Source organism: Hyla sarda, chromosome 3, assembly GCF_029499605.1.
Source record: "Hyla sarda isolate aHylSar1 chromosome 3, aHylSar1.hap1, whole genome shotgun sequence".
In the NCBI taxonomy this organism is placed as follows: domain Eukaryota; kingdom Metazoa; phylum Chordata; class Amphibia; order Anura; family Hylidae; genus Hyla; species Hyla sarda.
In genome coordinates, this window is record NC_079191.1 from 14,710,123 (window position 1) to 14,725,931 (window position 15,809).

General features: G+C 44.4%; 1 protein-coding gene across 9 annotated transcripts in view; it reads right to left on the bottom strand.

Annotated features, from left to right (window-relative positions):
- Positions 1 to 15,809, bottom strand: part of NCOA1 (nuclear receptor coactivator 1) — a 554,024-nt gene that overhangs the window by 85,417 nt on the left and 452,798 nt on the right. For all 9 annotated transcript variants that reach the window (XM_056563793.1, XM_056563794.1, XM_056563800.1 and 6 more), the window contains 3 exons: positions 15,168 to 15,345; positions 12,673 to 12,852; positions 3,094 to 3,189 (listed from right to left, as the gene is read on the bottom strand). In XM_056563793.1, coding sequence (XP_056419768.1) covers positions 3,094 to 3,189; positions 12,673 to 12,852; positions 15,168 to 15,345 — 454 coding nt within the window. The remainder of the gene's footprint in view (positions 1 to 3,093; positions 3,190 to 12,672; positions 12,853 to 15,167; positions 15,346 to 15,809) is intronic.

The window sequence follows — 15,809 nt, forward strand, 5'->3', positions numbered from 1 at the left end:
GATACGGGGAGAAGGTTTATGAAGCTGGTGTTTACACAACCTCTCGGCCGCGCTGTCACCGCGCCAATGAAAATAAGTGGAGAACGAAACGTCTCTCATCCACATTTGCGGCGAGATCCATGTTATCAATTTGTCACTTGTCAACCGCGGTCTGAGGAGGTGTGAAGATTAAACGGCACATTGATAACCGGTGCCGGAGGGGGGGGGGGGGGGGGGGAAGGTGTCGTGATCCCAAGAGCTGACAATTTAAACATCAATATTTATTGCTTGTTAAATCAATACAATATAAAAAGATTGCAACCACCAATCTGATCCCATAAAGACAACAGCAGTATACAGATAGAGCTGGAAGGGAGGTGTATAACTACTATATATCCTGATCCCATAGAGATAGCAGCAGTATACAGATAGAGCTGGAAGGGGAGGTGTATAACTAATATATATCCTGATCCTATAGCGATAGCAGCAGAAGTATACAGATAGAGCTGGAAGGGAGGTGTATAACTACAATATATCCTGATCCCATAGAGATAGCAGCAGCAGTATACAGATAGAGCTGGAGGGGAGGTGTATAACTACAATATATCCTGATCCCATAGAGATAGCAGCAGCAGTATACAGATAGAGCTGGAAGGGAGGTGTATAACTACTATATATCCTGATCCCATAGAGATAGCAGCAGTATACAGATAGAGCTGGAAGGGGAGGTGTATAACTAATATATATCCTGATCCGATAGCGATAGCAGCAGAATTATACATATAGAGCTGGAAGGGAGGTGTATAACTACTATATATCCTGATCCTATAGAGATAGCAGCAGCAGTATACAGATAGAGCTGGAAGGGAGGTGTATTACTACTATATATCCTGATCCCATAGAGATAGCAGCAGTATACAGATAGAGCTGGAAGGGAGGTGTATAACTACTATATATCCTGATACCATAGAAATAGCAGCAGTATACAGATAGAGCTGGAGGGGGAGGTGTATAACTACTTCATGTCCTGATCCCATAGAGATAGCAGCAGTATACAGATAGAGCTGGGAGGGAGGTGTATAACTACTATATATCCTGATCCCATAGAGATAGGAGCAGTATACAGATAGAGCTGGAGGGGAGGTGTATAACTACTTCATGTCCTGATCCCGGAGATAGCAGCGGTATACAAATCGAGCTGAAGGGGAGGTGTATAACTACTATATACCCAGATCCCATAGAGATAGCAGCAGTATACAGATAGAGCTGGAGGGGAGATGTATAACTATTATATATCCTGACCCTATAGAGATTGCAGCAGTATACATATAGAGCTGAAGGGGAGGTGTATAACTACTATATATTCTGATCTTATAGAGCTAGCAGCAGCAGTATACAGATAGAGCTGGGAGGGGTATAACTACTATATATATCCTAATCCCATAGAGATAGCAACAGCAGTATACAGATAGAGTTGGTAGGGAGATTTATAACTACTATATATCCCGATCTCATAGAGATAGCAGCAGCAGTATACAGATAGAGCTGGAGGGGAGATGGATAACTACTATATATCCTGATCCCATAAAGATAGCAGCAGCAGTATACAGATAGAGCTGGAGGGGAGGTGTATAACTACTATATATCCTGATCCCATAGAGACAGCAGCCGCAGAATGCCGATAGAGCTGGAGGGGAGGTGTATACTACATATCCTGATCCCATAGAGACAGCAGCAGCAGTATACCGATAGAGCTGGTGGGGAGATGTATCACTACTATATATCCAGATCTCATAGAAATAGCAGCCGCAGTATACAGATAGAGCTGGAGGGGGTGTTACTACTATATATCCTGATCCCATGGAGATAACAGCAACATACCCCACCCTCCATTGTCCCTGTATATGGCTGCCAGGATAACACTGACCCGTCCAGAGTCTTACTCTAAATTCTTACAGGTCACAGTGGGGGCAGCAGCGACACAACAACCAAAATACCCTCAAAAAGCCCCCCCCTCCTCTCCGAGTCTACAGGATCACGATCTTATTCAGCGTGAAGCGGAGGACAAAACATACATTGTACTTAAGGAACCTTAACGTTTCATCCTGAGGACGAATCGCTCATAAATTCTGTTCGCCTGCGGGAACGGCGGTGAACAGCTGACAGATTTCACGCCGATAACAATGGCCGCTATTATGGCGAAATACTTAACGGGTTCACGGGGGAAACAGATCAGGTGCTAGGTGCATGGCGGAGGGTATATACCAGAGTTTCCAAACCAGTGTGCCTCCAGCTGTTGCAAAACTACAACTTCCAGCATGCCCGGACAGCCGTTGGCTGTCCGGGCATGCTGGGAGTTGTAGTTTTGCAACAGCTGGAGGCACACTGGTTGGGGAACACTTGTATATACAGTAGTGGAATCCTCACTATTTATCAGGAACACTTTAGTTCAGTCCCATTCTAGTGAAAAGAAATGAGCTGTAATACCAAGAACGGCCTATCAAATGTAATGGCGCTGTTCCTGGTAAACAGTGAAAAGGAACCCTTGACCTACAGCCAAGAAAAAGCCTTAAAGGGGTTATCCAGGAAAAAACTTTTTGATATATATATATATATATATATATATATATATATATATCTCAACTGGCTCCAGAAAGTTAAACAGATTTGTAAATTACTTCTATTAAAAAATATTAATCCTTTCAGTACTTATGAGCTTCTGAAGTTAAGGTTGTTCTTTTCTGTCTAAGTGCTCTCTGATGACACACACGTGTCTCGGGAACCGCCCAGTTTAGAAGAGGTTTGCTATGGGGATTTGCTTCTAAGCTGGGCAGTTCCCGAGACAGGTGTCATCAGAGAGCACTTAGACAGAAAAGAACAACCTTAACTTCATAAGTTCATAAGTACTGAAAGGATTAAGATTTTTTTAATAGAAGTAATTTACAAATCTGTTTAACTTTCTGGAGCCAGTTGAGATATATAAAAAAAAAGATAACCCCTTTAATGTAGCAGTGGATGGGGGTCCCTATCGGGATTTGGGGCCCAATGGCATCTATTGGGCATCGCAAGGAGCCTGCAGGTGGTATAATGCCCCGTGCCCTACGGTCTTCTCACCTGTAGCGTCTTGTTTTGTCACAAAAGACTCTAAAGAGGTGATTGATGTTGGCCGAGGTAATCTCCGCGCTATGCAGATTAGACAGGACTGGAAATCTGTAAAGAAAGAAAGAGCGCGGTTAATATGGCAGTCATTAGTAATCCATGCAGAGGTTGTACTGGGCACAAGTGGTACTGGGTACGGCATGCACTGGGATGCGATTGAGTACTTGTTGTACTGGATTAGCTGGTGAGGAGTACTGGCTGTAGTGGGCATAGGTGGTATTGGGTACAGGTTGCACAGGATATAGGTGGCAATGGGTGGAGTTTGTACTGGCCATAGGTGGTACTTGGTACTGGTTATCCTATGCATAGGTGATACTGGGTAAAGGAGGTCCTTGGCACACGTGGTAATGGGTACAGTTTGTACTAGGCATAGGTGGTGTTGGGTAAATGTTGTATGGACAGAGGTGGTATTGGGTACAGGTTGTACTAGGTATAGGTGGTGGTGGGTATAAACTGTATGGGCAGAGGTGGTATTGGGTACCGGTTGTACTAGGTATAGGTGGTGTTGGGTAAATGTTGTATGGACAGAGGTGGTATTGGGTACCGGTTGTACTAGGCATAGGTGGTGTTGGGTAAATGTTGTATGGGCAGAGGTGGTATTGGGTACAGGTTGCACAGGATATAGGTGGTAATGGGTGGAGTTTGTACTGGCCATAGGTGGTACTTGGTACTGGTTATACTGTGCATAGGTGATACTGGGTAAAGGAGGTCCTTGGCACACGTGGTAATGGGTACAGTTTGTACTAGGCATAGGTGGCGTTGGGTAAATGTTGTATGGGCAGAGGTGGTATTGGGTTCAGGTTGTACTAGGTATAGGTGGTGGTGGGTATAAACTGTATGGGCAGAGGTGGTATTGGGTACCGGTTGTACTAGGTATAGGTGGTGGTGGGAAATGTTGTATGGGTAGAGGTGGTATTGGGTACAGGTTGTACTAGGTATAGGTGGTGTTGGGTAAAGACTGGATGGGCAGAGGTGGTATTGGGTACAGGTTAAACTAGGTATAGGTGGTGTTGTGTAAAGACTGTATGAGCAGAGGTGGTATTGGGTACAGGTTGTACTAGGTATAGGTGGTGTTGGGTAAAGACTGGATGGGCAGAGGTGGTATTGGGTACAGGATGCACTAGGTATAGGTGGTGGTGGGTAAAGACTGTATGGGTAGAGGAGGTATTGGGTACAGGTTGTACTAGGTATAGGTGGTGGTGGGTAAAGACTGTATGGGTAGAGGAGGTATTGGGTACAGGTTGTACTAGGTATAGGTGGTGGTGGGTAAATGTTGTATGGGTAGAGGAGGTATTGGGTACAGGTTGTACTAGGTATAGGTGGTGGTGGGTAAATGTTGTATGGGCAGAGGTGATATTGGGTATAGGTTGTACTAGGTATAGGTGGTGTTGGGTATAGGTTGTACTAGGTATAGGTGGTGTTGGGTATAGGTTGTACTAGGTATAGGTGGTGTTGGGTATAGGTTGTACTAGGTATAGGTGGTGTTGGGTAAATGTATTGGCAGAGGTGGTATTGAGTACAGGTTTTACTAGGTAAAGGTGGTGTTGGGTATAGGTTGCACTAAGTATAGGTACTGGTTATACTGTGCATAGGTGATACTGGGTAAAGGAGGTCCTTGGCACAGGTGGTAATGGGTACAGTTTGTACTAGGCATAGGTGGTGTTGGGTAAATGTTGTATGGGCAGAGGTGGTATTGGGTACAGGTTGTACTAGGTATAGGTGGTGGTGGGTATAAACTGTATGGGCAGAGGTGGTATTGGGTACCGGTTGTACTAGGTATAGGTGGTGGTGTGTAAAGACTGGATGGGCAGAGGTGGTATTGGGTACCGGTTGCACAAGGTATAGGTAGTGGTGGGTAAATGTAGTATGGGCAGAGGTGGTATTGGGTACAGGTTAAACTAGGTATAGGTAGTGTTGGGTAAAGACTGTATGGGCAGAGGTGGTATTGGGTCCAGGTTATACTAGGTATAGGTGGTGGTGGGTAAATTTTGTATGGGCAGAGGTGGTATTGGGTACAGGTTGCACTAGGTATAGGTGATGGTGGGTAAAGACTGTATGGGCAGAGGAGGTATTGGGTACAGGTTGTACTAGGTATAGATGGTGGTGGGTAAATGTTGTATGGGCAGAGGTGGTATTGGGTATAGGTTGTACTAGGTATAGGTGGTGTTGGGTACAGGCTGTACTAGGTAAAGGTGGTGTTGGGTATAGGTTGCACTAAGTATAGGTGGTGTTGGGTATAGGTTGTACTAGGTATAGGTGGTGTTGGGTATAGGTTGTACTAGGTATAGGTGGTGTTGGGTATAGGTTGTACTAGGTATAGGTGGTGTTGGGTATAGGTTGTAATAGGTATAGGTGGTGTTGGGTATAGGTTGTACTAGGTATAGGTGGTGTTGGGTATAGGTTGTACTAGGTATAGGTGGTGTTGGGTATAGGTTGTACTAGGTATAGGTGGTGTTGGGTATAGGTTGTACTAGGTATAGGTGGTGTTGGGTATAGGTTGTACTAGGTATAGGTGGTGTTGGGTATAGGTTGTACTAGGTATAGGTGGTGTTGGGTATAGGTTGTACTAGGTATAGGTGGTGTTGGGTATAGGTTGTAATAGGTATAGGTGGTGTTGGGTATAGGTTGTACTAGGTATAGGTGGTGTTGGGTATAGGTTGTACTAGGTATAGGTGGTGTTGGGTATAGGTTGTACTAGGTATAGGTGGTGTTGGGTATAGGTTGTACTAGGTATAGGTGGTGTTGGGTATAGGTTGTACTAGGTATAGGTGGTGTTGGGTATAGGTTGTACTAGGTATAGGTGGTGTTGGGTATAGGTTGTACTAGGTATAGGTGGTGTTGGGTATAGGTTTCATGGGCAAATGTGATATTGGGTACAGATTGTACTACGCATTGGTAATGTTGGGTAAAGACTAGATAGGCAGAGGTGGTATTGGGTACAGGTTGTACTAGGCATTTGTACATTATATCTATACATTATATATATACACATCTGTACATTCTGCCCACACATCTGATTATTATATAAATACTTCTGTACATTCTCCCTGCACATCAATATATATATATACGACTATACATTATATATACACATCTATACATTATACATATACGTCTATACATTATACATTCTCCCCATATGTCTATACATTATACATTCTCCCCATATGTCTATACATTATACAGTCATGACCGTAAATGTTGGCACCCCTGAAATTTTTCTAGAAAATGAAGTATTTCTCACAGGAAAGGATTGCAGTAACACATGTTTTGCTATACACAGGTTTATTCCCTTTGTGTGTATTGGAACTAAACCAAAAAACGGAGGAAAAAAGCACATTGGACATAATGTCACCAAACTCCAAAAATGGGCTGGACAAAATTATTGGCACCTTTCAAAATTGTGGATAAATAAGATTGTTTCAAGCATGTGATGCTCCTTTATACTCACCTGGGGCAAGTAACAGGTGTGGGCAATATAAAAATCACACCTGAAAGAAGATAAAAAGGAGAGAAGTTCACTTAGTCTTTGCATTTTGTGTCTGTGTGTGCCACACTAAGTATGGACAACAGAAAGAGGAGAAGAGAACTGTCTGAGGACTTGAGAACCAAAATTGTCGAAAAATATCAACAATCTCAAGGTTACAAGTCCATCTCCAGAGATCTAGATTTGCCTTTGTCCACAGTGCGCAACATTATCAAGAAGTTTGCAACCCATGGCACTGTAGATAATCTCCCTGGGCGTGAACGGAAGAGAAAAATTGCTGAAAAGTGTCAACGCAGGATAGTCCGGATGGTGGATAAGCAGCCCCAAACAAGTTCCAAAGATATTCAAACTGTCCTGCAGGCTCAGGGAGCATCAGTGTCAGTGTGAACTGTCCAACGACATTTAAATGAAATGAAACGCTACGGAGGAGACCTAGGAGGACCCCACTATGGAGGAAACCCAGGAGGACCCCACTATGGAGGAGACATAGGAGGACCCCACTATGGAGGAGACCCAGGAGGACCCCACTATGGAGGAGACCCGGGAGGACCCCACTATGGAGGAGACCCAGGAGGAGCCCACTATGGAGGAGACCCAGGAGGACCCCACTATGGAGGAGACCCAGGAGGACACCACTATGGAGGAGACCCAGGAGGACCCCACTATGGAGGAGACCCAGGAGGACCCCACTATGGAGGAGACCCAGGAGGACCCCACTATGGAGGAGACCCAGGAGGACCCCACTGCTGACACAGAGACATAAAAAAGCAAGACTACATTTTGCCAAAATGAACTTGAGTAACCAAAATCCTTCTGGGAAAACATCTTGTGGACAGATGAGACCAAAATAGAGCTTTTTGGTAAAGCAAATCATTCTACTGTTTACCGAAAACGGAATGAGGCCTACAAAGAAAAGAACACAGTACCTACTGTGACATATGGGGGAGGTCAGTGATGTTTTGGGTTGTTTTGCTGCCTCTGGCACTGGGGGCCTTGAATGTGTACAAGACATCATGAAATCTGAGGATTACCAATGGATTTTGGGTCACACTGTACAGCCCAGTGTCAGAAAGCTGGGTTTTGCTTCCAATATCTTGGGTCTTCCAGCAGGACAATGACCCCAAATATACATCAAAAAGCCCCCAGAAATGGATGGCAACAAAGCGCTGGAGAGTTCTGAAGTGTCAGCAATGAGTCCAGATCTAAATCCCATTGATCACCTGTGGAGAGATCTTATAATTACTGTTGGGAAAAGGCGCCTTCCAATAAGAGACCGGGAGCAGTTTGTAAAGGAAGAGTGCTCCAACATTCCGGCTGAGAGGTGTAAGAAGCTTATTGATGGTTATAGGAAGAGTGGTCCAACATTCCGGCTGAGAGGTGTAAGAAGCTTATTGATGGTTATAGGAAACCACTGATTTCAGTTATTTTTTCCAAAGGGTGTGCAACCCAATATTAAGTTAAGGGTGCCAATAATTTTGTCCAGACCATTTTTGGAGTTTGGTGACATTATGTCCAATTTGCTTTTCTTCCTCCCTTTTTTGGTTTAGTTCCAATACACACAAAGGGAATAAACATGTGTATAGCAAAACATGTGTTACTGCAATCCTTTCCTGTGAGGAATACTTCATTTTCTAAAAAGATTTCAGGGGTGCCAACATTTACGGCCGTGACTGTACATACGTCAATACATTCTCCCCATACATTATACATACACATCTATATATTCTCCCCACGCATCAGCTGACACATCCCTCCATACATCCATGACCTTTCCCCAACACAGAGGCCTTTATGTCGATTTTCCACTTTCCTTTTAGCCTCTTTACACAACATATCAAGAGGAAGCGACATTTAAACCTGTAAAAAAAAACTTCCTTATATAATCCTACACTTATATAAGATGGGCGCTGCATAAGTCTTAACACCCTGGATAGTTGTATTGACTGCCGATTGTAGAGATGGTGCAATTCAGTCCCACCACCCATACTAACTTAGGATTGGGACACCGAATTTCCTCAAAACTTTGAGGATGATAGTAGTCAAGGGGGTGGGGCTTAGTTAGCTCGGTGCCTGCCATAAAAGTTGCCAGGATCCCAATGCAACAGGACCCCCACTTGGACCATGGATGCGATCACTACCCTGGATAATCCAGCGCTGACTGAATAGACCAGGGTGCCTACAATTGTTGCAAAACTACAACCCCCAGCATGCCCGGACAACCAAAATACTAGGAGTTGTAGTTTTGCAACAGCTGGAGGCATCCAGGCTTGGAAACACTGGTTTAAGGTTTTACATTATTCTGTTTTACATAGAAAAACTACAACTCCCAGCATGCCCAGACAGCCTTTGGCTGTCCGGGCATGCTGGCAGTTGTAGTTTTGCAACAGCTGGAGGCACCCTGGTTGAAAAACACTGCTTTAACACTGCTTTAAACACTGTTTTGCAACAGCTGGAGGCATCCAGGCTGGGAAACACTGGTTTAAGGTACTACATTATGCTGTTTTACATTGCAAAACTACAACTCCCAGCATGGCCGGACAGCCTTTGGCTGTCCGGGCATGCTGGGAGTTGTAGTTTTGCAACAGCTGGAGGCACCCTGGTTGGGGAAACTTTGGAATACCCTATGAGAAGGCTTCCCATTTGAGGACAATTTAGGACCGTACATTTACATAGGGACCTCCTGGTTGCGGGGGTGTGAGGACTTACACAACGGCAGGTTGCCGCAAGTCCGGAATCGTCCAACGCGGTCTCCTCCGACTCCGATTAACAAGCGGTGAGTCAGCGGATCCTCATTATTCCGCCATTACTTCTGCTTAATTGTTTCCGCAGTCCTAATGGTCGCCATAGCGCCGGAGCAGGTGGCACCACATAAGTCGCACACTGTGCCAGCCTAGCAGTTTTTCGTTCTGTATTAGGTTATTGTTACATAACATGTGACCTGAAGTAACTGCTCACACTTCTGCTGACTCCATATACTTCTGCATTTCCTATAGCGGATGTGTACGGCACGCTATCGCCGCGCAGAAGTATGCCATAAATAACCAGCATATTGGATGACTCAGTGTGCCCCGGGGCTGAGCACAGGAATCCAAAAAGGGGGCACACAAAAAAAAAAAAAGGACCACCAGACCAGAGGTCCTTAATACAAGACCCTCGTTTATACAGACCAGATCCCCCCCTTTGTAGAGACCCTTAGACTAAGCCCCCCTTTAATACAGACCCCAGAATGGTCGCCCTTTAATACAGATCCCATTTATTCAAACGTCAAACCAGACTCCCTTTTTATACAGACCTCAGACCAGACTCCCCCTTTATATAAACCTCAGACCCCCCAATACAGACCTCACACCAGACTCCCCCTTTATATAAACTTCAGGCCCCCAATAATACAGACCTCAGACCAGACTCCCCCTTTATATAAACCTCAGACCCCCCAATAATACAGACCTCAGACCAGACTCCCCCTTTATATAAACCTCAGACCCCCCAATAATACAGACCTCAGACCAGACTCCCCCTTTATATAAACTTCAGGCCCCCAATAATACAGACCTCAGACCAGACTCCCCCTTTATATAAACCTCAGACCCCCCAATAATACAGACCTCAGACCAGACTCCCCCTTTATATAAACCTCAGACCCCCCAATAATACAGACCTCAGACCAGACTCCCCCTTTATATAAACTTCAGGCTCCCCAATAATACAGACCTCAGACCAGACTCCCCCTTTATATAAACCTCAGACCCCCCAATAATACAGACCAGACTCCTCCTTTATATAGCCCTCAGACACCTAATAATACAGACCTCAGACCAGACTCCCCCTTTATATAAACCTCAGACCCCCCAATAATACAGACCTCAGACCAGACTCCCCCTTTATATAAACCTCAGGCTCCCCAATAATACAGACCTCAGACCAGATTCCCCCTTTATATAAACCTCAGACCCCCCAATAATACAGACCAGACTCCTCCTTTATATAGCCCTCAGACACCTAATAATACAGACCTCAGACCAGACTCCTCCTTTATATAAACCTCAGACCCCCCAGACAGGAACCTCCTTTAATCAGAAACCTAGAATAGACCCTCTTTATGCAGCCCCCTCAGACTAGAGACCTTCATACAGACCCCAGATAAGACCTCCATTTATATTTACTTCAAAACAGAACTGCCTTCAATAATACAGACCCCAGATCATACCCCCTCTTTATACAGGCCTTAACCACACCCCTTTCAATACAGACTCTACACCACACCCCTCTTATATAGAACTCAGACTTCCAGACCGCAATCCACTTTGCTCAGACACCCATTCATACAAACCCCCAGACAAGACACCTTTTATATAAACCTCAGAACAGACCTCATATCAGGCCCCCCAATACAGACCTCAGGCCAAATCTCCATTTATATAGACTCCAGATCAGACACCCTTTATACAGACTCCTGATCAGACACCCTTTATACAGACTCCAGATCAGACCCCCTTTATACAGACTCCAGATCAGACCCCCTTTATACAGACTCCAGATCAGACCACCTCTATATAGACTCCAGATCAGACGCCCTTTATACAGACTCCAGATCAGACCCCCTTTATACAGACTCCAGATCAGACGCCCTTTATACAGACTCCAGATCAGACCCCCTTTATAAAGACTCCAGATCAGACCACCTCTATATAGACTCCAGATCAGACGCCCTTTATACAGACTCCAGATCAGACCCCCTTTATACAGACTCCAGATCAGACCACCTCTATATAGACTCCAGATCAGACCCCCTTTATACAGACTCCAGATCAGACCACCTCTATATGGACTCCAGATCAGACCCCCTTTATACAGACTCCAGATCAGACCCCCTTTATACAGACTCCAGATCAGACTACCTCTATATAGACTCCAGATCAGACCCCCTTTATACAGACTCCAGATCAGACCCCCTTTAACAGAACACTATTACACAGACCTTAGGCCATATGTGCAGAAATCCCCCTTTTCTTCATTACTATAATGCACTTTAATCCAAAGACCACCATCAGGGTCTACAGAGTTGTGTGTCTACAGTGGTGCTAGGAGTGAGGAGGGCAGTACTAAGGTGAGTATGTTTCCTTCTGCTCTTCCTGGTTCTTCCTGCTCTTCCTGGTTCTGGAGTCCCCTGGTTATTCTGAGAGAGTGACAACCACATGGACTCATAGCCTCATAATATTACGTAAAAAGGGGAAGTGATGACTATGGGCAGTGAAAGTCGCACAATCTTGTTTGATGAAGGGAAGTGACAACTATGAGTGCTCCGGGCCTTCTAATCCTAAATATAAAGGGAGGTGACCAATAAGGGGACCAAGGGCCTTCTAATCCTGTTGTGTGACAACTATATGTCACTCTACCTACCTAACTTAACCTAACCTGCAGCTAGTGGTGTGCCTAGACCGCCGTCGGGGGTACACCTTAAAGGGGTATTCTGCCCCTAGACCTCTTATCCCCTATCCAAAGGATCTTGGCTGGGACACCCCAGACATCCAGTGCATGGAGCGAACTTCGCTCTGTGCCGGATGACTGGCGATGCAGGGCGGTGGCTCGTGATGTCACGGCCACGCATGACATCACAACCACGCCCCCTCAATGCAAGTCTATGGGAGGGGGAGTGACAGCGTCACGCCCCCTCCCATAGACTTGCATTGAGGGGGCGTGGCCGTGACGTCACGAGCGAGGCGCGGCTGTGACATCACGAGCCTCCGGCGCTGCCCCAGATGCTCTAAACGAACACCGGGTGCAGCAGGGAGATCGCGGGGTTCCCCAGCAGTAGGACCCCCACGATCAGACATCTTATCCCCTATCCTTTGGATAGGGGATAAGATGTCTCGGGGCGGAGTACCCCTTTAAGACACAGCGTGACTCCCGAACGTGCTCCCTGACCTGAACGTGCCATAATTTATAGCGGCCGGCCCCTCCCATAAATCCAGGGTGTAGCCAACCTTTTACACACACACACATATATATATATATATATCACATCCTCACATCCGGCCGGGCCTTACCTTCTCCTTCCTCCTTGAAGGATTTGGGTTGGGACACAGTAAAACACTGCATCACTTCGTACCGTTGCCGCGCCTCCTGGTTCTCCACCCCGGTGTCATCCGGGGGCCGGATCAGCATTCTGCAGTTTAATGTATGGCTATTTCGCCTGTTGGAGTCTTGGGACCAGGGGGCTCCATTGACTATAAAGGACACAAGAGTAAAGGGGTTAACAACACCACAAAAATACATGTGAGGTGTCTTTCAAGATGGCGGTAGAATAGGTTGGCATACACCAGGATCATTCAGCTCCCAGAATGGCTACTAAGAATAGAAGAATCTATGTTGACTAATCCCCCCCTAGTGTATTGTCCTACATTGTATTGTCCTAGTGCATTGTCCTAGTGCATTGTCCTAGTGTATTGTCCTACATTGTATTGTCCTAGTGCATTGTCCTAGTGTATTGTCCTACATTGTATTGTCCTAGTGCATTGTCCTAGTGTATTGTCCTACATTGTATTGTCCTAGTGCATTGTCCTAGTGTATTGTCCTAGTGTATTGTCCTACATTGTATTGTCCTACATTGTATTGTCCTAGTGTATTGTCCTACATTGTATTGTCCTAGTATATTGTCCTAATGCATTGTCCTAGTGTATTGTCCTAGTGTATTGTCCTACATTGTATTGTCCTAGTGTATTGTCCTACATTGTATTGTCCTAGTGTATTGTCCTATATTGTATTGTCCACGTGCATTGTCCTACATTGTATTGTCCTAGTGTATTGTCCTATATTGTATTGTCCTAGTATATTGTCCTACATTGTATTGTCCACGTGCATTGTCCTACATTGTATTGTCCTATTGTATAGTCCTAGTGTATTGTCCTACATTGTATTGTCCTAGTATATTGTCCTACATTGTATTGTCCTAGTGTATTGTCCTACATTGTATTGTCCTAGTATATTGTCCTACATTGTATTGTCCTAGTGTATTGTCCTACATTGTATTGTCCTAGTGTATTGTCCTACATTGTATTGTCCTAATGTATTGTCCTACATTGTATTGTCCTAGTGTATTGTCCTACATTGTATTGTCCTAATGTATTGTCCTACATTGTATTGTCCTAGTGTATTGTCCTATATTGTATTGTCCACGTGCATTGTCCTACATTGTATTGTCCTAGTGTATTGTCCTATATTGTATTGTCCTAGTATATTGTCCTACATTGTATTGTCCTAGTGTATTGTCCTACATTGTATTGTCCTAGTATATTGTCCTACATTGTATTGTCCTAGTGTATTGTCCTACATTGTATTGTCCTAGTGTATTGTCCTACATTGTATTGTCCTAATGTATTGTCCTACATTGTATTGTCCTAGTGTATTGTCCTACATTGTATTGTCCTAATGTATTGTCCTACGTTGTATTGTCCTAGTGTATTGTCCTACGTTGTATTGTCCTAGTGTATTGTCCTAGTGTATTGTCCTACGTTGTATTGTCCTAGTGTATTGTCCTAGTGTATTGTCCTACGTTGTATTGTCCTAGTGTATTGTCCTACGTTGTATTGTCCTAGTGTATTGTCCTAGTGTATTGTCCTATATTGTATTGTCCACGTGCATTGTCCTACATTGTATTGTCCTAGTGTATTGTCCTATATTGTATTGTCCTAGTATATTGTCCTACATTGTATTGTCCACGTGCATTGTCCTACATTGTATTGTCCTATTGTATAGTCCTAGTGTATTGTCCTACATTGTATTGTCCTAGTATATTGTCCTACATTGTATTGTCCTAGTGTATTGTCCTAGTGTATTGTCCTAGTGTATTGTCCTACGTTGTATTGTCCTAGTGTATTGTCCTAGTGTATTGTCCTACGTTGTATTGTCCTAGTGTATTGTCCTACGTTGTATTGTCCTAGTGTATTGTCCTAGTGTATTGTCCTATATTGTATTGTCCACGTGCATTGTCCTACATTGTATTGTCCTAGTGTATTGTCCTATATTGTATTGTCCTAGTATATTGTCCTACATTGTATTGTCCACGTGCATTGTCCTACATTGTATTGTCCTATTGTATAGTTCTAGTGTATTGTCCTACATTGTATTGTCCTAGTATATTGTCCTACATTGTATTGTCCTAGTATATTGTCCTACATTGTATTGTCCTAGTATATTGTCCTACATTGTATTGTCCTAGTGTATTGTCCTACATTGTATTGTCCTAGTATATTGTCCTACATTGTATTGTCCTAGTGTATTGTCCTACGTTGTATTGTCCTAGTGTATTGTCCTACGTTGTATTGTCCTAGTGTATTGTCCTAGTGTATTGTCCTACGTTGTATTGTCCTAGTGTATTGTCCTAGTGTATTGTCCTGTGTTCAGGTGACTGGGTGACTAGCATTGCTTTACCTATATCTGTGTGTACTGAAGAGGTGACCGAAAGAGAAACAACAAAACAGCTCCCCCCCCCCCCCCCCATACCTAAAAGGCATCAGACTAGTCTGTTTACCTGGACTCTTACCTAGGGACTTGGGCAGCAGGTTCTTGACGAACTGCTCGTGGTCCCCCACGTGGAGGATGCTGTAGATGCTGTCCTTCATCAGCTCCTCCTGCTTGTAGCCCAGATAATTGGTGACATTTTCCGAGACGAAGACGATCCGGCCCTCTTGGTTCACAACGAAGAAGAACCCGTCCAGAGCCTAAGAAAATAAAAAAAGGCACAAAAAAATCTGGTAAAATTGTACTAGAATACTTAAAGGGGTACTCCGGTGGAATTATTATTTTTTTAAATCAACTGGTGCCAGAGAGTTAAACAGATTTGTAAATTACTTCTATATAAAATCCTTAATCCTTCCAGTACTTATCAGCTGCTGTATAAGTTCTTTTCTTTTTGAATTTCTTTTTTGTCTGACCACAGTGCTCTCTGCTGACACCTCTGTCCATGTCAGGAACTGTGAAGAGCAGGAGCAATTCCCCATAGCAAACCTCTCCTGCTCTGGACAGTTCCTGACATGGACAGAGGTGTCAGCAGAGATTCAAAGGGCTATTAGCACAGCAGCAAATAAAGGTAAAGGGGTCAACTGGTGTTCAAACTGCGTCCATCAAGATGTTGCAAAACAATGCAAAAGCAGTTGGCTGTCCGGGCATGCTGGGAGTTGTAGTT